This window comes from Amphibalanus amphitrite, unplaced genomic scaffold, assembly GCF_019059575.1.
Source record: "Amphibalanus amphitrite isolate SeventyFive unplaced genomic scaffold, NRLGWU_Aamphi_draft 000043F_arrow, whole genome shotgun sequence".
NCBI classification, from domain to species: Eukaryota; Metazoa; Arthropoda; class Thecostraca; order Balanomorpha; family Balanidae; genus Amphibalanus; species Amphibalanus amphitrite.
In genome coordinates this window covers 810,623-834,823 of record NW_024881539.1, presented here as the reverse complement: position 1 = coordinate 834,823, position 24,201 = coordinate 810,623, and the positions used below count along the sequence as shown (strand labels likewise).

The following is a 24,201-nucleotide window of genomic DNA, read 5'->3' as shown; positions in this document are numbered from 1 at the left end:
GGACAATAGGAGTGGCGCGGTCGACAGGGGCGTCCCAGGCCCATTGTGCGGCGGCCGCGGCCGGACGGCCGGCGCCCAGCGGGGGTGGACGGGGGACAGTGTGACACGTGTCAGTCAGCACGGCACTCGGGTCGAGAGCAACTGGACCATGCGACAAAGGACCAGGTAGATCTGTGAATGTCGACGGTCGATCGGCGTTCAGAAAATGAGGCGATGCATGACTCGGCTATCTGTAAGGGTTGAATATTCGGAAAAGGGTTGACTGGATCTGTAAGCGCTTCTAGACTAGACTGATCAGGGAAAGCTATAGGCACATAGTATAATCAAATTGCATACCTACTGTTGTTAACATCCTAAGCTATGTTATTGCTACCATTTGTTCAACTGCAATATTTGTATTCACTTTGAAATGCCTTTTTCAAAGCAATGTTTCGTTGAAGAAAAAACTATCGAACATTTCAAAGTTTCCGAAATTACGTCCGAATCAATGCACTATTCAATAACTAGGAAAATAATAGGTATTGATAATCTTTAACAAATGTATCATGCATACCTACTCCCAAAAATGATTAAATCATTTTCCAGATTTAAAGCCGTGACCATTATTTTCACCTTCTTTCGAGGGTAGGTATAACAAGCCTACAACTGCAGCCCGTGATTTCACGATTTGTAGGTATGAAGTTGGCAAAAAAAAAAAAAAAAACTCCAACAGATGGACTTGGAGATGAAGGTCCTGAAATTACATTTGCTCGCACGTGCTATAAAGCCTCCCTGCACACACCCAGTCCGGTTGAGCATACGAGTAACGGCACTCAGGCAGAGCGACAGAAGCCCGCTTGCCGTCTTCACCTCAGCCCGCCCTCCCATACCCACGGGATGAAGCCCACCTCCGTACCCCCACCCCAGGTGCACCCTCACCTCCGTGACCCTGCCTGGGTCGCCTCCATGTCCCCACCCAACTCTGAGCTGTCACAGCAGGATGCTAATTGACAGCCCCAGGGTGCCGAAGGAGGTGACACACGAGGAGACAGCTTGTTTGTGCACCTGCACACAAACGCAAGAAAAACGCACAAGGTAAGACGCGCTCCGTTCTATTTAGCTTCAGTTTTAGAAGGTATGCAATGCGACGCACCAAAAGAGTGTGACACTGAGCACTTGAGTTCAGACGGGACTTAAAAAAGGACACCGATAGATAGTCAATCAATCAACACTCGCCTAAGTATAAGCTTAGGTAGTGTCATAAAATGGGTAATGGTGTTAGGGCAACTAAATAAGCGTGAGAAACTGTCCGGGTTAATTTTATTTCAACCCTTCCGTCATCCAATTACGGAAAACCCATGTGGAGCGTTTTACGTGCGATACTTCTATGCTCCAGTATTTACGTCGCCAGTAAACTAATCACGGCAAGATACTAGCAGTTCTCTTCATTTAAACGGACAACGGTTACGGGTCCGTCCTATGCATGGTCAATGTTCATGTTCCCCCATCCGTCAGGTGTATTCATGATCGGCGTGGACGCTGCCCGGCCTGCCCTTCCACTCCACTCCACTCCATCCACTCCACTCCACTCTCCACTCCAGCGCACTCGGACACCTCTGGCGTCACCCCCGGGTGCGCCGCGGGGCTCCTGGTAGCCATTATCACGGCGCGGGCACAATCAGCCGGGGACGGCTCCGATTCAGCCCGGCGGCCACTCGGCGAGCTGTTTGTTCAGGACACCGCCGCTGAATCACGGCTCTGTGAGTGAGAGGGCGCTCCCCGCCGCCGGCCGGCCGCTCAGCTGACGGTTCCCAGCCTCCGACCGAGCCGACCGACGGCACCGACGGCGGCGCGTCGGCATCGACGGCAGCGCGACGGCACCGACGGCGGCGCGTCGGTACCGACGGGCTCGGCGCGTCGGTGCCGACGGATCGGCGCTGAGCAGACTGACAGGTGTGACGCGGCACCGCGGGTCGCGTCAGTGGGCTGTGATCTATCCGGGGGGAGACAGGGCTCCATGGGCTGTGTCTGTGGGATATGGTGGGTTGCGGGGGAGGGGCGGAGGAGGGAGGGCCCGGGCTGTGTCAGTGGGCTGGGATCTATCCGTGTGTGGGGGGGGGGGGGAGGACACCAGTGATCTATGCGGGGGGAGGGAGGGAAAGGGCAACGAAGGCTGTGCCTGTGCGCTATATTTTATCCGGGTCGGAGAAGGAACAAACACCGAACTCCGAAGGTTGTCAGTGTCAAGGGAAATTATCCATCCGGGCCGTGAGGCTGTCAGGGGCAGGACACCACAGCAGGACACCACGGACAGTGTCGGTGGGATGCGATCGATGACGGTGACGATCCCACCATGACGATCGAGGATGGTGGGATGCGATGCGATCTAAGCATCTTTTATGTTCGGAGTTGACGCGGTGACGGCGGATGTTTATCACACTCTGCAGCCGCTGACTGAAGTGAGACTGGACATGCTGGACAGTGGGCAGCCGTGGACGGGCCCGTGGATTGAAGAGTGTGACTGAAGAATGAATGTTCGGGCTTTGATTGTTTTCTGAATAAGTTTGTGCAAAAATGGCGTTGAACGGTCTTCCCAAGGAAAACATACGAACGAAGTGATAAAGCCTTTCTCTCTCTCCAAAATCGACGAGTGTCTGGCCGTCCCGGTTACTACCTCGGCTCTCCACAACCGTGTGTATCCGTGACTAAACGGCGCCGTGATTTGACGAGCTGCCCGGCGCGGCGGGGTGTGGGCCGCACGTGCGCGAGCAGCACGCACTGCTCCGTTCTCACAGTCATTACGGCGCGGCGCCGCGGCCACGCTGTCCCTCCAATCAATATTCATAGCCGGGCGAGGTATTATTGTTGGAGCCGCGCCCAGCCCCCATCTGGCTTATTGTGGCAGAGTCGGACCGAACACTGCACATATGGTGTCGGCCGCTCTGATCGGGGATTTGGCCTGTTCTCGTCGGCAGATCATTCACAATGCTGCTCTAGCTATAAGTCAGAGCTGTTCATATGAGCCAACATAAAGAGTTGAATGCAGTAATGAATAAACTAAGTGCATTGTTCGCTACTGCAATCGTCAGGACCTACGATTATATTACGTGGGTTCGGTAACTAGTTCATCATAATACGACACTCCAAAAACGACGAAAGAGTGAAGTAATTGATCATTCAACACGTTGGCAGAGAATTATCAAACGTTCCAAGCTTTCTAGCCAACCACAAATGCCAATCTGCACGAGCTCTCATATTGTCCCATGGAGATAGCATACCCTGAAATCCTACACGAAAGTTATTGGTTCACAATCCAGTCTACTAGAAGCGGATAAGGATAGGGCCTTCACTGAACAACAAACACTCACAACACGTGTTGCCCATCGTTCTGACTGGCCTTTTGTTCCATGTTTATGGTCTATGTCGACGCATTTGAAATATGGCAGTCGATCTAATTTACTGACACTGTGTACAGATATGGCTCATTCCAGGTTATTTCCATCAAAAATTAACCTATGACACAAATTAATTCACACCATTTTGTCATTTGTCAACATGACTACTCACCAAAACTATTTCTCCAAAGTTCATAAAGCTGAACGCAGGAATACATATGTGTCTTGAAGAGTCGAAGACTGTCCCTTCTGTCCAGTGTACACCGTGTACTCTCATACTATGTCACAATAGCTAACAATCATAGCAAACAGCGAGCCATTGTATGGTATCTCGGCATGATCAAAATGATTGGTGAAGTCATTTTTCTACAGTAGGCATGCTTCAGGTAATCAGTGACCACAAATCACGCCACGTCCGAAACACGGACACTCGGCGCTTATCGATTCGAGGATATCGTTGTTATAAAAACAAATAATAATAAATAACAAGCAAACCTCATGCACTACGGTGAAATATGGCTATTAACTATTTCGCTCGGCAAACACTCGGCGAATATCGGCAGAGCCAAAAAATAACGCCACTTTTGTGCTATTTATTTCCATCTCATGTCGCGATAATGACAGGTTTATCATGTAGTTTTTTTGTCCTTTAGGCCACCAGATATTCAACAGTCGGCTGACTTTGTTCAACACTTTTTATGAAAACAAAAGTGCTAAAATGCGAAGGTTTCGGTACAACCCAAGCCTAAGCGAAATATCTAGCGGGCAATAGGCGAACGGGTGTTTCACTTTAATGACGCCAGGCGGCAGTGAGCACAGTAGTGCCACCGGTGCCGGGTGCCACCAGCGTTCAGACAACAAAGCATAAGCAACCACTGATGGTCTGCGACCCATTGGATAAGTACGGACTTAGAGACAATGAAAGTGAATCCCACTGCTTCAAGCTTTGAAGTTTCACAAGTTTAGGAATTTCCAGGCGTCTTTTTGAAATAAATGATTGAGTGAAGTGGGGCAGACAGGCTTATTTCCCCACATGTCTATCTCAACCGCCAGGCGATCGAACATGGTTTTAAAGTCACTTTTTCATCGTGAACCATGCATCAGCTCGACAATAATTTGACCCCGATCAAATAATCATGCAAGAAAATTACACATACAGCATAGCAGTGCGATCAGCCTTCTGATGATTGCCGTAATGGATGAGATGGTTAATGGACTTAATGGATACGCGGGTTATGACTCCCTCCCATTCCACGACTACCATACCTATAGTCAAACCAAAGTTCGGCACTGACCTGTACATGTATTTACACTACGGCCAGAGTCGTAACATACAGACTTTACAGAGGTATATCACCACTCTTATATAATTACCGCCTTTATGAGTAGCCCGCGTTCTGTAAAACTCCGTATCAACACTAGACGGCCCTATTGCATTGCTCTGGCACAAGCCTTCCCCGGGGCTGCGCCGTTCCCCACGACTTTCACCGAGGGACCGCACGGTAGTCCGACCGAACACACTGCTGTTCGGCCGTCCCGCACAGTGTCACACGGAAGCGAGTACGCGGGTCATGATTCCCCTCCCGTTAGGCGCACTGACGATCGTTATACGATACCAACCAGTCCTCGCGTGTGTTATTTTACAGCTTTTCGGTCATCTCCGGTACTGCCTTGAAGAGGTCTGCCACCAGGCCCAGGTCTGCCACCTGTAACAGTGAGTGGAGGAAAGGTCAGAAATCGGACTCAGATCTGCCAGCGGGCACACGCACGCCACCTACAGTACGATTAAGCAAGGCAGGCAGTGGAAGACACAGCGTCAACTAAAAATATCTGATAGAAAGTACAGGGATGACACGTCCGGTTTAAGTTTAAGAGTGTAGAAGAAACATCAGTCATGGATGTCCTCCGAATGACGGAAAACTCCGCTAACACCAATAATAAGAGCACACATCGACCATGGGGACATTACTCTGCTGCAGTGCTAACAAGTTCAATACCGTCTAGACTCCAGCTGAACTCTGCTACGGACCTGGAAGATGGGTGCCTCTGCGTCCTTGTTGATGGCCACGATCGTCTTGGAGTCCTTCATTCCTGCCAGGTGCTGGATGGCGCCAGAGATACCGACGGCAACGTACAGGTCCTGTGGTCGAGAAGGTAGGTGGAATGGATGAGACAGACAACCACCAAGCCAAACACATCAGCACAGTTAGTGAACAGCACACGCATTGTCATAGGCTTCTTACCTAGAATAAGTCAATTTATAGCATGAGCCGGCATGAAAAAGAGGAAACTATGAAAAAAGATTACATAGCTCATATTGCTGGAGAGCTACCAGCAAACGGACTACCTTCTTCTCCCAGCCATCACTCAACCGGGCCACTCTCCCACCAAACGGCTAAAATCCAACCTTCTGACCACCCCGCCATCTACCCCACCATCCATCTATTCTCGCTCGACTCACCGGCGCGATGATCTTGCCAGTCTGGCCGACTTGCATGTCGTTGGACACAAAGCCGGCGTCGACGGCAGCGCGCGAGGCGCCCACGGCTGCGTTCAGCTTGTCGGCCAGCTTGTACAGCAGCTCAAAGTTGTCGCCCGACTTGAGGCCGCGTCCTGCAGAGGGAGCCGGGATGTTACTTAGACCACTGATGACAGACACATAATGAAATTTGAGCACCTGGTTATAAGCTTTTTCGGAAAATGCAAATCAAAGCTGAACTCAAGCTGAATTTAGCTAAAGTTCAACTTGAGTTCAAGTTGAGTAATTTACCCAGCTGGCCCTAGCTCAACTTCACTATTTCTAGCTTACCCGACAAACCGTAATTCACCTCCACTGGCCATATTAACTCATCCCACTGGCCCCAGCTCACCCTGTTGTCTCCAAACTCACCTCCGCTGACCACATTCGAGGCGCTGGTGAGCTCGGGCCTGTCGCTCTTGCTCAGCTCCTGGCCGATGTACTCTGACGAATTCTTGTCAACATCGACAGTCAGCGGCTCGGGCGCCGCGCTGCCGCCGGATACCTCAGCCGGCTCGAAACTGGTGCCGCGCACAGTCAACACCTTGACGGCGTCTTTGGCCTTCAGAGTCTGGATGGCGTTACCTGAAAAAGGGACGGAATGAGTGGGTGACGTGGGCAGAATACACTGGTGGAGTATGCAGAAGACAGCTGGTAGACTCCAAGGATCCGCATTTGAAAAATACTGTGCTGATATTCCGACATATTGGCATGCACGCACGTTAACCCATTTACGCCCTTCGTTGCGTTTTCGCAACACAAGCAAGCGTCGACGTGATCAAATTTTGAGAAGTGTGTAATGGCGTCTCGCCGATGAGACAAGTTTCAGCGCGTTTAGCATGGTTGTGCGCATGATGCTACGCAGTTACAAGTCTGTGCGGCCGGTAACTTACCGTCCAGAGCTCCCGGAGGGAAGTCGAAGGTCCCGTCAGTGATGACGTCACGAAAACCAAAATAAGTAGGTTAAGTGATTAATTATATCGTAATGAATAATGTGTGAACATATTCTGCAGAGTCCCTACAATAGCTAGAATATGCATTTTATTAACAAATTATGCTGCAAATAGGGTTTGTGACTATTTTCAAATACGACTACAGTCGTGTTGCGGTAACGCAACGTTGGGCACATCGGAAAGACAGGGATGTTGCGAAAACGCAACGAGGGGCAAATTGGCAGTGCAGCGGAAGTATAGGAACATCAAATAGACTTTACTTGTGGTACGCTGTGGGTTCTTTCCTTCTCTCCCCAATCTTCCTCCCTCTCTTCCACGCTTCCCCAACTCTCTCTCCTTCCCTCCCTCTCTCCCTCCCTCCCCCCTCTCTCTCTCTCTCTCTCTCTCTCTCTCTCTCTCTCTCTCTCTCTCTCTCTCTCTCTCTCTCTCTCTCTCTCTCTCTCTCTCTCTCTCTCTCTCTCTCTCTCGTTTTGTAGTCGTGAGGAGGGACGTGTAGGTATGTAAAGTGCAAGGTGCATTTGCACGTGAATGTTGCGACACGTTTCACATTAACTCACATAAACAGCTATCAAACACTCATTTCTATTTCTCTCGCAGATTATCGGGCTGTTCACTAACTGCAATGGGTTTTCGAGCATCTGAAAATCGCATGGTAGGAAAAGGACCTGCATCAAACGGTCGGCGATGCTAACGGAGCTGAGAGATAGCGAGGTACTTTGAAAATTGGATCTACTATGTACTAAATAATGGGGACGTAGTCTGGTATCAGACGACAGATAGGCATTGTCATTTCTCTGGATACAATCCGCTGACCCTTACGTTAGAAAAGATAACTCCCAGAGTCGGCAAATGTGGGATATGCCCCCTCGGGGGGGGGGGGGGGGGCAACAGACCCCTTCGGCAGGGGTGATGAGGGCGTCTGGGAAAATAATAGTTTATTTTTAGAATTCATGGTTTGGACGGATTGATAAGGGTGGTATTGCTTGTTTGTTTACTGAGGGTAGGCCTGTCTAATCAGACCATTTTAGAGCTAGAAGCATTATTGGAATTAGGGAAAACATTGGTCTGAGCGGGCATGGTGAATCGTCGAGGCTGAGCCCATCCATCCAGGCCACCCATGAACCAGCCCCACCCCCCTTCCCAAGCACTTACTGCATCCGGCTACAGACCTGTGCTCCTATGAGAGCTGCTCGAATGCGATACAGTTTCCCGTCCAGAGTCCTCTTGCACCAAACTACCTAGCTAGGTAAAATCGAAAAACCGGTTTCCGAATAAGCTAATCTAACGGTGTTAAATTTGTTTGAAATAGCCCAATACATAATCCTACATGTGCTTGCTAAATTTTGCACGCAAATTGTTACATTTGAGACTTGGACTGGGTATACGATGCAAAATAATCCAAGCATTGGTGCATGAGGATTTTGGTGCAAGAGGCCTCAGCTCGAAACAGGGGTTGAGGCATGGAGGAGAAGGATTCTACTATCCTGAAGATGGAAAGGACGGATTAACCGAACACTTGGAAAGTGTGCCACTGCGTCGAATCACTGGTCTGCCCTGGCATTGTCTCGAGAGAGAGGTTACAAGTGAAGGTCGCTGAGAGTGGGACAATGACAATTTTGTATTAGGTGTAAAAGTGATAAAATGGGTCCTGGGAGACACTTTAAGCCGAGTTGTTATGACGCGCTACGCCTTACGCGGGTAATTTGTGAAAGCCGGATAGGCTCATTTTTTTTTTTGCTACGAGTAGGCATGACTACCCTGCATTTGAATTTAACTTTACTCCTAGGAGGGTGGTTAACAATGGTATTGCGGATAGGCGCTTAGGCGAGGCACAGGTTTACTCTCAATCCTCGGTTAAATTGTTTTCTGTTTGGGGTTCTCATATGAGAGGGTAATGGGCTAATGGCTCTGTCTAGCTTCCAAAAAGAAAGCACCGCCCAGGGTACGTGCCAACCACTAGGTACTTTAAATGGACAATGGACAATTGTTGTTGATAATGACCGATTGTTGCCATCTCCCCGATCGCGAACCCTTAAGTTATGCTCCTTCATTCAGGCTCTTAGGCGGGTAATAAAGCATGAGGGATGTGGGTTCCGCATTCTCCAGCAATATTTGTCAACAGTTGGTGAATTATATGTTAAAACAAACTAGCATATACAGGGTGTCCGAAAAGTCCTGGCGCTTCTTTTGGACGCCGTCTAACGCGCGCTGTGATTATTGGACATTCAGCCAATCACCACAGACATGACCTCTCGTTGACCGCTCAGCTAGGGGTCGTGTAAATATGACCCTGGAATCGTGTTTAGTGATGGGTAAATGGACAAAGATGCGCCTTGTCGCTGAATGCCTGCGCGCGGCCGCCGGGTGCGACTTGAACGAGGCGCGAGTTTCAGCGCGATGCGGCGTTTTTCGATGAATGGTTTAGCAGGTAAAGGTTTATTCCGACTCGGGAATTCCTTAGAAAATATCCTCAGGCCGGTACGACCGCGGTTCGTCAAAACTGCCGAGAACGGAGCAGCATTTCAGCGCGGCAATCGAAGAAAGTGCGGGGGTCTGATGGACAAAAATGTCCCATCATCTTCGTCAATGTCGAATAAATGAATAACAGGCTGGTCCGCGAGGGGTTCCTGGACAGCCACATCAAACCGAGGGACAAGACGACTTGCCCTAAGGGTCACTTCGCATTTCAACAGCACAGAGCTGACAGAGCACCCTCTAACAACGCCGCTGCCGTTCAAGCTAAACTGACAGAGGAGCTTGCCGGGCCAGATCACCGTGGCAAAATAAGATTAGGCCGCCTTATTCTCCTAACCTGACCCGCTCGACTAAGGCGTGCTACGCGTTTTGTAGAACAGGATCTAGGCCATTTATCACACCAACCTGGAGTCGCTGAAGAATCGCATCATGACGGCATGGGAGGACCTGGAAATGCCCCACATCGTCAAAACCCGCAGGCGCTTCCTCCCCTACGTCGAGGCCGTCGTCGGCGCCGACGATGGTTACAATGAATAGGCACTTAGCAGAAGCATGTGGCTTGGTGTCCCTTGTAATTGTTTTGATCCATTGATGAGTATCTATGAACCAATGGCGTTTGTTTGAGAAAATATTGAAAAGCGCCAGAACTTTCCGGACACCCTGTACGGCGGTTTAGTGTACTTTATGTCCGTCTGATGTGCCCGTCGTTGCGTTTTCGCAACGCTGATGGCGCCCGGTGTGCCCTTCGTTGCGATTTCGCAACGCACGTTTTTTACGTTTTTCTCGAAAAACTTTTGCTGCCGGCAAAAATTATTTTCGATTCCATGCAAGACCCTGGTAGAAGCGTAACATATCTTGATTTCATCGATTTTCATGATGGTCAATATTCCTGGGCATAAATGGGTTAAAAAGGCATACGAGACTGGAAACACGACTTAACACAAGAAAATAACAAAAAAAAACTCACTAGGATTAGGTATAAAAGGCTCAGATATCAACAAAACGTGACACAAAACCAGCATTCGATATCCCACATCACAAACAGAGCAAAGCAGTGTATGACAGCGCCAGCTAGTAGCAACCAGTGAAAACAACTCAAGTCAGGCCTTATATAACACGATGAACGTCAAGCCCCTGGTCACAAGGTGGCGCTGCTTACCACCGGCTTATATAACAGCACACATAACTGTCACTACCACCATCTCCCTGTCACAGCACAGGTAACACTCACCGGCGTAGATAGTGCGCACGAAGGTGTCGGGCGCCTGAATGCCGGTGATGTCCGAGATGGGCGACACGTCCAGCTTGGCGGCCACGCGCGGCAGCACGGACTTGCCGAAGGCGGTGGCACCGGCTGTGGGAAGGAGAGGTGCGGTCAGACTCGGTGAGAGGGGGACTGGTCGAGTCCCCGTCGGGTAGTGATAAGAGAAGCCAGAAGGGGGATGAATACGTAGACGCATGGCTTAATTGCACCGTCTGATCAACAGTGGCAAGGGCAAGTACCCTCGATCTAATATGCAGACAGGGTCGGATCATACCGACTAATGAGTGGTGCAGGAGCTGGTTCATAAAAGATATGGGGTCCGATTACATTGACCGGCCAGTCTCAGCATCACCATTCCTAAGAGCACCCGGCGAGACGGTGCTACCACCAAGCACAATCAAGCAGACACGCTAGAGGAAAAAAGTGCATGCTAACTTCAACCAGTTCGCACGACACGACTTGTTGCCTCTTCACCAGTGATGTGAAAGCCTCACCGATGATGTGAGAGAAGTTGAACTGTTTGTGAGCAGCCAGCAGGACGGGCGCCACCCTCTCAGGAAGCAGTCCCTCGAGCGCCGCGTCCTCGGCCACCAGCAGCTTGGAGACGCCGCCCACCTTGGAGAGCTCGGCGGCCACCTGAGGAAACGGGGGCAAAGGTTTCACGTGGGCGAGTGTGATACTGATTGTGGATTATCGCTCAAAACTATTACGATACATTTATCCTCCAACAAAATCATCTGGCACCCTAAAACGTGCTCCACCACGCTACAGCTAACATGGCTTCCTCCCAATCATTCTCCTCACCACCTGCCCCAGTCCACCATGACGTCACATTCTACACATATTACGTCACAGGACCGAAAAGTCAGCGGGCAGCGCACCTGTTTGCAGTCGGCTCCAGCCACGATGCAGGTGATCTCATGGCCGACCTGTTTGGCTGCTGTGACGGCACTCAGCGTGGCCGCGCTCAGCTTGCTGTCGGCATGTTCGGCCACCACCAGGGTGCTCTGGAATCGGCGGAGCACGCCAGTCTGGAAAAGCAGAGATAACATTATCACCCTATGGATATCTGAGCTCTGGAATCGGCGGAGCACGCCAGTCTGAGGGGAGGAAATAATGTTATCACTCTGACGATGCCAGTCACTGCTTTGGAGTCAGTGCAGTGCGCCAGTCTGTGGATATGAGATAATGATATCATTCTGAGCATAGCACAGTGCTCTGGAGCTGGCATAGTTCACCAGTCTGTAGGACAAGTCCAATGATGATGTAATTAAAAATAATTATTCAATTTGATACAGTATTGAGGTGAAATATACAATTTGGAGGTCAACTTTTGAGATTTACTGCAGGATTTTGGGCCTTTGGCACAGTGGTAATGTGGTTGGGCTCCCATAACCCGGTCATATGTATTCCTTTTTTTTAATTTGGGAAATTAGAATTTAAGTGAAAATTTTCAAAAGCCTGTCAAAAAAAGGTAGCTTTGATTCAAGATGGCTGCCCCATGGGACAAAATTGACCCTATTTCTGACTGTGGTTAGCACTTGGCAGTAATCTTAGTTTTGACAAATAACTGGCATGTATTTCCAGATGTCAGAGAAATGTGCTCACGCAACTACCAGAACCAGATTTGTTGTAGGTATTAAGGGAATTATTTTGCTCAAACTAACACTGCTTGTTGCCTCTCATCAATGACCAGAATTTTAGCAGACACAATTTAAAAATCCTTTCTTGCCTTTATTATTCTTTGGACAGCCTTCAAATAAGTCTGTCATTATCCCTCAGGACTCGGGTATTATATGAACCTCTTGTGGTAATCAAAACAATTTTTGAAAATCAGCTTACTTGAAAGTGATCATTCTTCAACAACCCATGTTAAGCCCATGCAAGGGGAGCATGTATCACACTGTATGTGCTGCATTCTTTAAGTAGGATATTGTGAATATATTCCCATACAACTTTGAATATGGATATTAGGAGTGCTATAAGGATTCCTAGGTGCAATTTTTATAGAAAAAATCAACACTTTTGAAAGAAACCCCACCCAGGGTTACTTTTATCAATCAGGCTCAGATCTTTGTTTATATCTCATGTTCAAAATATGTTATCATTATAGGAAAGAAACTAGGAGGAGGCACATATGTACCCCTGTACTGAAACATGATTTGGTTAGAATTTCAGCTAAATATCACCAACCACTTAAAAGTCTCAGCTCAAAAACCTTTAAATACCTATGTTAAGAGTCACCTCATTTTACATAGTGTATTGACAATTACGTAACATAACATTGACACTTAAACAGAAATAATAATTGAATGGTGTGAAACGTTTTTTTGAGCAAGATTATGATTATAATAGAAATCAGATGGAATAGTAACCTTTTGCTCATAACTAAAGTAAGCCAAAAACAAATCCAAAATATATTTTCAGTGCTGGAAATATATTTTATATTTGAAATATATTTTTGGACGGTGCGAGTGCGAGTGCCAGCGAGTGCGTACTTACTTATCATGATTTAAAATGTGTCACTCTTTCGTGTTTTTGTCATTCCACTGAAGAAGGTCCAGCACCGGAAATTGTTTTGGATTTGTTTTTGGCTTAGTTTAGTTATGAGCAAAAGGTAAGGTAAAGAAATAATAACTTTAAAATCTGAGCAACAGCTCTTCCCAGAATCTGAATTTTATTTGTGTGTTAGCTCATAAAGCATGGCCACATGTACTTAAATGACATATTTATAAAAATGCAGGGTATGTATTTATTTAACACATATTCACAAATCAAAGGTGCAAGGCAGGAAAAACTTTGGAAGTTACTTGTGAAATACATAATGATAATGCAAATCATAAACAAATATTGCGAGTGCAGATATTGATGAAAACACTACAGCAATACCACTTTCTTTAGCCTTTCATGACTTATGTAATCAATCCCCAACCAAGCGTCGACAGTCACGAAGCTAGGACTTTGTCCAGAGAAAAGATATGGATCAATTTACAGCATAATACAATGCTTACCTGAATAAGGCGACTGGTACGCAATGAAAACATTTTAAGATAAAATGGTAAAGAAATATGAGCGAGAAATGCACTATATCTCGACAGCGCAAAACACAAAACGAGACGACCGAGGCTCAAAAGAAAAATACGCACCAAGGTTTTTGAAATCAACTACACCTTTACATAACACGAAGCCAGAACGAATAAAATGACGTCATAAGAACGAACAGCAGGAATACAGGGTGTCCCAGTATTGACCGAACACTGTTTATCAGCGCATAAGATAAGGAAAAACATAATTGCACTTTTTTTCTTTTTACCGCCCGATATAGTCAACTAGGACGGCTACGAAATGACATATGCAATGAACGCGCTAGTTACAAGATTAGCCGATAGTTACTGTGGATATAAAGGCAAGTCAATCCTGACATCATGACACCTGTTCCGTGCTTCTATCCGCAGGATACTGAAATCCTTCTCCTCCACGCCGCAACCCCACTCCGGGCTGGACAGGCAACTTTATCTCATGCGGGCTGCTCCCTTGGAGCGGCACCGCTGCTCCCGAGGGAGCGCACCCCGTAGCCGGGTGCAGTGAGTGCCTTGGGGCTGGGTGGCCTGTCCTCTGGACGGGCTCAGCCCCGGCGACTCTTTAGGGTGCCTGCCCAGACCAATGTCTCCCCCTATATCCTATCATCCTCCCGGCTCTGAAATGGTCTCATTGGACCGAAAGGGCCTAACCCAACAAAACAAACAAACAAAGACATCATGACATTTAGGTAGGTACGAGTCTCCCGAGACTGGTTGTAGGTTGGTTTTCATTGACCTATTGCTGAAGGATATTACAAATATTTCCGATTAGATTTACATGTAAGCTGTTCTCAGGCGATAAGGTACTGTCTCTAAAAGCAAAAATATCGGCCTTCACCACCGTAGGCTATAGCGTTGTTTTTGACAGATATGCCTCCATGTCATCATATCTGAGCATATCAGATATGATGTTTTTGACAGATATGATATGCCATCAGGCATGCGTACCCAGGATTTCGCCCAGGAGGGGGCCACCTGCTTCCGAAGGGGCCCTTAGGTCACCTGGGGGCCCCCAGGCCGCCCAGGCAACCAGGGCCCTCAGGGGTCCCAGGCAACCAGGGGCCCCATGCGACCAGGCCCCCGCTACCAGGGGCCCCCTTGGCGACTAGGGGCCCAAGGCGATCAGGGGCCCCATACGACCAGAGGCCCCCATGCGACCAGGCCCCCCGGCTACCAGGGCCCCCTAGGCGACTAGGGACCCCAGGCAATCAGGGCCCCCATGCGACCAGGCCCCGGCTACCAGGGGCCCCCTAGGCGACCAGGGGCCAGGAAAACGGGGGCCCTCGGATGACTGCAGGGGCCCATCGGGTCATCAGGGGCCCCTCGGGTAACCAGGGGCACATAAATGAAACTTTGATATCATTTTTTCTTCCTAGTAAAAGACGTTTTATCCAGTGTTTGAAAAATATACCGGGGCCTGAGGGGCCCCCTGAGCGCCTTCGGCGCTCAGGAGGGGGCCATGGCCCCCGTGCCCCCCCCCCTTGGGTACGTCACTGTATGCCATATGATACCCTTTGCCCAGCTTCGTGACCTAAGGGGCTCTGACCTGACCTTGACCCGAGGTCAACTACTTAAGTTGACCTCACCCTAACAAAAAGTATACCATTCGACGCACCTGACCTAGGCGAACACAATGATGCCAAAATCGCGGCTCTGCGGCCATTTTTTGCGAAGTTATTTACTAAAAACCGAACCCGTAACTTCAGTCACTTGACCGGACCTCAGACGCTAGGTACCGGTTATTCTGAGACCTTAAAATCGGGTACCAATTGCTGCAACTTGTAAGGGCACACACGCTCGTTTTTTTTTCCGCGAGGCTCTAGCTCTATTAGAAGCGAAATGGCGTGCTGGGGTCGTATCAACCCTTCCGAAACCCTTTTTGTTTGCGGGAAAATGAGGAATTTATAGAAAGGACACCTTTCTAATTTTTTGCATGTCGATTTGCAATGACATGAACTTTATTTTGAAAAAATAAACATGTGAAAAAATTTTGGTCCCAAAAGTCATTAGAGGCAAATAAAAAAAGATTAAGGTTTTTTCCAACAATGAAAATTTTTCTTTGGAATTTTCAAAAAGTAGGTAATATTAATTTTTGATTCATCGCAAGCTAGCATGTTGTTTTCCGTTTGTTGGTTGCTTGACCCGTTCTTGAGTTCTTGCCGGCCATCAATGATCAAACTTACCGTTACAAACCGAAGTTAAAAATGTAATGCAAATGCAATATAACTCAAAAGGTTTTGATCTGATAAGTCTGATATTTTGCCAGGCGTCTTTGCGGCCCACTGTAAACTCATTTCAACAAACGTTTGTTACTTTTACAAGGAAAATTATTTAGCGCAAATCCCCGCACCCTTTGCCATGTCATCGAACGAGCCTATTGTTTGTCATGGTAGTTTTTCTTACAACCCTCTCATATGTAGTTCGTTAGACTAGCTACCAAAGTTTGCTTTGCCATTGTTGTGTGAACGACTGTTTTCCTAGTTATAATTATGTGGCTACTAGGTAAAGACCTGCGCATGTTTGCATTTAACAGGGCTGAGCCGTGTACTTGTTAAGTCAAATCAATGCAAATCTTAGTTAGCATAGTAATGTCTACGTGCAGCAAACCTGTACTTGTAAGCAATCTACTAGTCTCAGGTTTGTAACGTTTTACAAAGACCTCCCTTGTATTCGTCAGCTTTCTCCACAAATCGCAGGTCGCCGCTCTGCAGTCTCATTGTTACAGCAAAACAGCATTACTGAAAGTAGGTCATGTATTTAAAATGATACATACACATTACACACACAATGGTGATGACACTCATGACCCAAGGGGCAAGGGCAATAACGCATGCGAAAAGGCAATGAGTGTCATCACTTATCGAGTACACTGTAGAATCACACGTTTACATGTAGGTTTGAGTTGATAGTCAGCTTGGCTTCCCTGCCTCGCAATAACTGGTTTTGGGGACTCGCAACATCGAGGAATGCCTTGATTCGGAAATATGTTATTTCTAAGTCTGCGGAACGCGAATTTTAAGGGGCGAACCCATTCAAATCTAAAGGGCATTCAAATTCATTAGCCCCTTGGAATTCAGGTGCTTTTTCATTTTTAGAATTCTTGAGTTTCTGCAGTTTGCTGTCTTCAGTGTAGCGACCCTTGCTTGCAAGCTGGAGCTTTCGCTCCTGATGAAAGCCTGAAAGAAAGCATCGCTATATTACCTATAGCATATGCAGAACAATATGGCCTGGAGCAGAACACATTGTGCTTGCTTCCATACATCACACACTTATTTAGCAAATTTCTCTGATTCAATCTGCATTACTATCAGTTGAAAGTCATACATTTCATTAAAAAATGACAAAAACGACCGAACACTGTTATCACCTACCATTTTCACGGAAGTGCGCAGGAGGCCACATCACTGCACGGTGGTTGGTGCGCAACTGAAACTTTCAAATTGAAACGGCCGGAAACGTTTTTGGCGCCACCTATATAACAAGTAACAGCTTTGTATATGTTACTACTAACACGTCTAACTAGCGTAACATAAGTCCGTGTTGCAAAGGTGTAGCTGGTACCTTTGACAAGGACATAGATTACATAACTATGTATCAGTATTGTTGCAATGGTGTAGCTGGTTCTTTCGACAAGGATATAAATTACAAATCATAAGCAAATCCGTCAATCGTCAGTGATAAGTGGGATGCTTTCTTGTCTTTCTTCGTACCTGTTTTCGATGCCCATGCCCCAATTAAGCGTGTGTCTATCCGTAACCCGACTGCTCCTCCCGTCTCCGTCGCCACTCGAGATCTCATGTCCCAACGTCGCGCTGCGCTCCGCCATTTAGGCCGCAACTCGAGCGAGTACAAAACCCTTAACCGCTCTGTCCGGGCGGCTTTGCGTCGCGACCGGCGGGTGGAACTACAGAGGGAAATCGGGGAACGGGGCCCCAACAAAGTTTGGCAATGTATCAGGTCGGTGGTTGCCGGTAAGAAGGATGGTCCTGATGTTCAGCCTGACCTATCTGCCAATGACTTAAATTCTTTCTTTGTATCCGTCGGTCCTCGTGTCGCTGCCGAGATCCGAGCCCAAAACGCACCTACCGATTTGAATGTACGTCTTACCCGTGTTGGCGCATGCAGTTTTCAACTTCGAGAAATCACACTTGCCGAGCTTGAGCGGACGATTTTCAGTATGCGTAGCTCGGGTGCTTGCGGTACCGACAGTGTCTGCGTTCGCATGCTGAAAGCCGGATTCCGAGCTATTGGTGGCGTCATCCTGCATATTATCAATACCTGCTTAATTCAATCCGACATCCCCGATTCATGGAAACATTCCATAGTTCACCCTCTGTTCAAATCCGGCAATCCTTCAGACCCCGCAAACTTCCGGCCCATTTCCCTGGTTCCTGTAATCATGAAAGTGGTTGAGCGCATTGTCCATCAGCAGCTCTACATCTACCTCTCTCACAATCACCTGCTGGCATCCTCACAGCACGGCTTCCGCCCCCGGCACTCTACTGAAACCGCGTTGTTGTCCGTCACTGAACGCATCCTGGCCGCCACCGACAGGGGGGAGATCTCAATGCTATGCCTTCTCGACCTTAGTAAATGTTTTGACGTGATAGACCACGAGCTTCTGATGCAAAAACTTATGCTGCACGGTATCGAAATTTCCTGGTTCGCCGCCTATCTTCATGGACACACCCAGAGCGTGTCGTTGAAAAATGGGTCCGGAAGTAGAGTGCTGTCTCGGCCTCTTCCTAATACCATGGGTGTCTTCCAGGGCTCTGCGTTAGGTCCGTTACTTTTCACCATCTTCTCTAACAACCTATCGCTGTACGCGGGTGATGCAGTAGTCTTTCAATATGCCGACGACACCCAAGTATTGGTTAGCGGTCCTGCCAGGGACCTTGGAGTTCTCATCTCGCGCATGGAGGTTTCGCTCGCGTCACTCAACGAATGGTTCTGCGCTAACGCCCTGAAGGTCAACGCCAGTAAAACACAGCTCATTGTCTTCGGCAGTCGTCAAAATTTACGCAAATTGCCAGATTTCAGGGTATCGTTCCGTGACGCAGCGTTGCAGCCGTGCGCGCAGGTGGGGAACCTGGGCGTCACTTTTGACAGTACTCTATCCTGGGACGCTCACGTCTCCGAACTCAGTCGCCGGTGTACGGGACTGTTGATCGGTCTCTCCCATGCGCGCCACAGTCTCCCGGATGGCATCATTAGAACGCTCGTGACAGCACTCGTTATCTCACGCATCCAGTACTGCCTCTCAGTTTATGGCAATGGGTCCCAAAAAAATTTCGATCGTCTCCAAAAAATTTTGAACTTCGCTGCTAGAGTCATTTTCGGTCGCCGTAAATTTGCCCATGTCTCTGACCTGCGAAAAAAGCTCGGGTGGCTGTCCCCGCGTCATATGGCTGATTACCAAACCCTTGTTATCGCCCACAAAGCCATTCAGCGCGGCGAACCCGAGGAATTGGCAACCATGTTCGTCACAAACAGCGCTGTCCGGGAGAGACACTCCAGGCAAGACCACCTCTTTCACCTTCCGCGACCACGGCTGGAAACGGGTAGGCGGCGGTTCGGCTATCGAGCCGCTGCTCTACTCAACAGTCTCCCAACTCAGCTGTCGCAGCTGTCTCCCGCCCCCTTTGCCCGATCTGTTAAAGCCGCGATAGTGGACGGGGCATCAACTGATCGTCGCTGACCAACGGGTTGGTGGGTGGGTGAGTTGTACCTGTGGCACTACGAAAGTGTCTCAGTCCGTGCTTTGACGTGAGTGAATGTGTGAATGCTGTGAATGTTTAGATTAGTAACCGCGGATACGGATTCTGAGCAGTAATCGCCACGCACTTTTAGAATGTGGATCGCTCATGATTGTTCAATACAATACAATACAAAATCTATGTTCCATATTACGAATAAGACCCTGGTAGTTTTCACAATAGCCTCCATAATCCTCGTTAATTTTATGAATGGTCGACTAGGTGCTGGGGCTGATACTAATATTTGCCCTGTTGATTCAACCAACTATGACAAGATATTCGTCGTTCGACATAACTTTTATTAGTATTTTTGACAAACGCTCGTCGTTGTACGACAACCCCTTGTCAAAATGAGTTTACAGTGTATATGATTATCACTGTAAACTCATTTCAACAAACGTTTGTTACTTTTACAAGGAAAATTATTTAGCGCAAATCCCCGCACCCTTTGCCATGTCATCGAACGACCCTATTGTTTGTCATGGTAGTTGTTCTTACAACCCACTCACATGTAGTTCGTTAGACTAGCTACCAAAGTTTGCTTTGTCATTGTTGTGTGAACGACTGTGTTCCTAGTTATAATCATGCGGCTACTAGGTAAAGACCTGCGCATGTTTGCATTTAACAGGGCTGAGCCGTGTACTTGTTAAGTCAAATCAATGCAAATCTTATTTAGCATAGTAATGTCTACGTGCAGCAAACCTGTACTTGTAAGCAATCTACTAGTCTCAGGCTTGTAACGTTTTACAAAGACCTCCCTTGTATTCGTCAGTTTTCTCCACAAATCGCAGGTCGCCGCTCTGCAGTCTCATTATTACAGCAAAACAGCATTACTGAAAGTAGGTCATGTATTTAAAATGGTACATACACATTACATACACAATAGTGATGACACTGATGACCCAAGGGGCAAGGGCAATAACGCATGCAAAAAGGCAATGAGCGTCATCACTTACGAGTACACCGTAGAATCACACGTTTACATGCATTAGGTTTGAGTTAAGATAATCAACTTGGTTCCCTGCCTCGCAATAACTGGCTTGGGGATTCGCAACATCGAGGAGTGCCTTGATTCGGAAATATGTTATTTTTAAGTCTGCGGAACACGAATTTTAAGGGGCAAACCCATTCGAATCTAAGGGGCATTCAAATTCATTAGCCCCTTGGAATTCAGGTGCTTTTTCATTTTTAGACTTCTTGAGATTCTGCAGTTTGCTGTCTTCAGTGTAGCGACCCTTGCTTGCAATCTGGAGCTTTCCAGACGCTCCTGATGAAAGCCTGAAAGAAAGCATCGCTATATTATAGCATATGCAGAACAATATGGCCTGGAGCAGAACACATTGTGCTTACTTCCATATATATCACGCACTTATTCAGCAAATTTTTTTGATTCAATCAGTTGAAAGACATACATTTCATTAAAAAATGACAAAAATGACCGAACACTGTTATCACCTACCATTTTCACGCAAGTGCGCAGGAGGCCACATCACTGCACGGCGGTTGGCGCGCAACTGAAACTTGACTGAAACTTTCAAAATGAAACGGCCGGAAACGCTTTTGGCGCCACCTATATAACAAGTAACAGCTTTGTGTATGTTACTACTAACACGTCTAACTAGCGTAACTAAGTCCGTGTTGCAAAGGTGTGGCTGATACCTGCGACAAGGACATAGATTACATAAGTATGTATCAGTATTGTTGCAATGGTGTAGCTGGTTCTTTCGACAAGGATATAAATAACAAATCATAAGCAAATCTATGTTCCATATTACGAATAAGACCCTGGTAGTTTTCACAATAACCTCCGTAATCCTCGTCAATTTTATGAATGGTCGACTAGGTGCTGGGGCTGATACTTATATTTGCCCTGTTGATTCAACCAACTATGACAAGATATTCGTCGTTCGACATAACCTTTATTAGTATTTTTGACAAACGCTCGTCGTTGTACGACAACCCCTTGTCAAAATGAGTTTACGTTACACTGTAAACTCATTTTGACAAGGGGTTGTCGTACAACGACGAGCGTGATACACTGTAAACTCATTTTGACAAGGGGTTGTCGTACAACGACGAGCGTTTGTCAAAAATACTAATAAAGGTTATGTCGAACGACGAATATCTTGTCATAGTTGGTTGAATCAACAGGGCAAATATTAGTATCAGCCCCAGCACCCAGTCGACCATTCATAAAATTGACGAGGATTATGGAGGCTATTGTGAAAACTACCAGGGTCTTATTCGTAATATGGAACATAGATTTGCTTATGATTTGTAATTTATATCCTTGTCGAAAGAACCAGCTACACCATTGCAACAATACTGATACATACTTATGTAATCTATGTCCTTGTCAAAGGTATCAGCTACACCTTTGCAACACGGACTTAGTTACGCTAGTTAGACGTGTTAGTAGTAACATATACAAAGCTGTTACTTGTTATATAGGTGGCGCCAAAAACGTTTCCGGCCGTTTCATTTTGAAAGTTTCAGTTGCGCGCCAACCGCCGTGCAGTGATGTGGCCTCCTGCGCACTTCCGTGAAAATGGTAGGTGATAACAGTGTTCGGTCGTTTTTGTCATTTTTTAATGAAATGTATGTCTTTCAACTGATAGTAATGCAGATTGAATCAGAGAAATTTGCTAAATAAGTGCGTGATGTGTGGAAGCAAGCACAATGTGTTCTGCTCCAGGCCATATTGTTCTGCATATGCTATAATATAGCGATGCTTTCTTTCAGGCTTTCATCAGGAGCGAAAGCTCCAGCTTGCAAGCAAGGGTCGCTACACTGAAGACAGCAAACTGCAGAAACTCAAGAATTCTAAAAATGAAAAAGCACCTGAATTCCAAGGGGCTTATGAATTTGAATGCCCCTTAGATTTGAATGGGTACAGTGTACTCGGTAAGTGATGACGCTCATTGCTTTTTCGCATGCGTTATTGCCCTTGCCCCTTGGGTCATGAGTGTTATCACCATTGTGTGTGTAATGTGTATGTACCATTTTAAATACATGACCTACTTTCAGTAATGCTGTTTTGCTGTAATAATGAGACTGCAGAGCGGCGACCTGCGATTTGTGGAGAAAACTGACGAATAAAGGGAGGTCTTTGTAAAACGTTACAAACCTGAGACTAGTAGATTGCTTACAAGTACAGGTTTGCTGCACGTAGACATTACTATGCTAACTAAGATTTGCATTGATTTGACTTAACAAGTACACGGCTCAGCCCTGTTAAATGCAAACATGCGCAGGTCTTTACCTGGTAGCCGCATGATTATAACTAGGAACACAGTCGTTCACACAACAATGACAAAGCAAACTTTGGTAGCTAGTCTAACGAACTACATGTGAGTGGGTTGTAAGAAAAACTACCATGACAAACAGTAGGGTCGTTCGATGACATGGCAAAGGGTGCGGGGATTTGCGCTAAATAATTTTCCTTGTAAAAGTAACAAACGTTTGTTGAAAACACAAACGTTTGTTTGTGTTTGTCCTTGTAAAAGTTTACAGTGTCACTGTAAACTCATTTCAACAAACGTTTGTTACTTTTACAAGGAAAATTATTTAGCGCAAATCCCCGCACCCTTTGCCATGTCATCGAACGACCCTATTGTTTGTCATGGTAGTTTTTCTTACAACCCACTCACATGTTGTTCGTTAGACTAGCTACCAAAGTTTGCTTTGTCATTGTTGTGTGAACGACTGTTTTCCTAGTTATAATCATGCGGCTACTAGGTAAAGACCTGCGCATGTTTGCATTTAACAGGGCTGAGCCGTGTACTTGTTAAGTCAAATCAATGCAAATCTTAGTTAGCATAGTAATGTCTACGTGCAGCAAACCTGTACTTGTAAGCAATCTACTAGTCTCAGGTTTGTAACGTTTTACAAAGACCTCCCTTGTATTCGTCAGTTTTCTCCACAAATCGCAGGTCGCCGCTCTGCAGTCTCATTATTACAGCAAAACAGCATTACTGAAAGTAGGTCATGTATTTAAAATGGTACATGCATACACATTACACACACAATGGTGATGACACTCATGACCCAAGGGGCAAGGGCAATAACGCATGCGGAAAGGCAATGAGCGTCATCACTTATCGACTACACTGTAGAATCACACGTTTACATGCAGTAGGTTTGAGTTGATAGTCAACTTGGGTTCCCTGCCTCGCAATAACTGGTTTGGGGACTCGCAACATCGAGGAATGCCTTGATTCGGAAATATGTTATTTCTAAGTCTGCGGAACACGAATTTTAAGGGGTAGGTAAACCCATTCAAATCTAAGGGGCATTCAAATTCATTAGCCCCTTGGAATTCAGGTGCTTTTTCATTTTTAGAATTCTCGAGTTTCTGCAGTTTGCTGTCTTCAGTGTATAGCGACCCTTGCTTGCAAGCTGGAGCTTTCGCTCCTGATGAAAGCCTGAAAGAAAGCATCGCTATATTATAGCATATGCAGAACAATATGGTCTGGAGCAGAACACATTGTGCTTGCTTCCATACATCACGCACTTATTTAGCAAATTTCTCTGATTCAATCTGCATTACTATCAGCTGAAAGACATACATTTCATTAAAAAATGACAAAAACGACCGAACACTGTTATCACCTACCATTTTCACGGAAGTGCGCAGGAGGCCACATCACTGCACGGCGGTTGGTGCGCAACTGAAACTTTCAAAATGAAACGGCCGGAAACGTTTTTGGCGCCACCTATATAACAAGTAACAGCTTTGTAAATGTTACTACTAACACGTCTAACTAGCGTAACTAAGTCCG

The 24,201-nt window shown here is 46.9% G+C and overlaps 1 protein-coding gene and 1 long non-coding RNA gene across 2 annotated transcripts; one reads left to right on the top strand and one right to left on the bottom strand.

The window, feature by feature from the left end:
• Window positions 1–4,660: 4,660 nt before the first annotated feature.
• LOC122377339 (electron transfer flavoprotein subunit alpha, mitochondrial-like) lies at window positions 4,661–13,727 on the bottom strand. Its single transcript, XM_043357276.1, has 8 exons — window positions 13,596–13,727; window positions 11,466–11,615; window positions 11,079–11,220; window positions 10,552–10,674; window positions 6,265–6,477; window positions 5,836–5,987; window positions 5,404–5,514; window positions 4,661–5,080 (listed from the first exon to the last, which is right to left on the bottom strand). Exons 1-8 carry the CDS (start codon window positions 13,626–13,628, stop codon window positions 5,015–5,017), a joined length of 990 nt encoding a protein of 329 aa, XP_043213211.1. The 5' UTR covers window positions 13,629–13,727; the 3' UTR covers window positions 4,661–5,014.
• A 7,745-nt stretch (window positions 13,728–21,472) lies between these two features.
• LOC122377333 lies at window positions 21,473–22,446 on the top strand. Its single transcript, XR_006255846.1, has 2 exons — window positions 21,473–21,971; window positions 22,163–22,446. It is a non-coding gene; the product is annotated as an uncharacterized LOC122377333 (long non-coding RNA).
• Window positions 22,447–24,201: the final 1,755 nt, after the last annotated feature.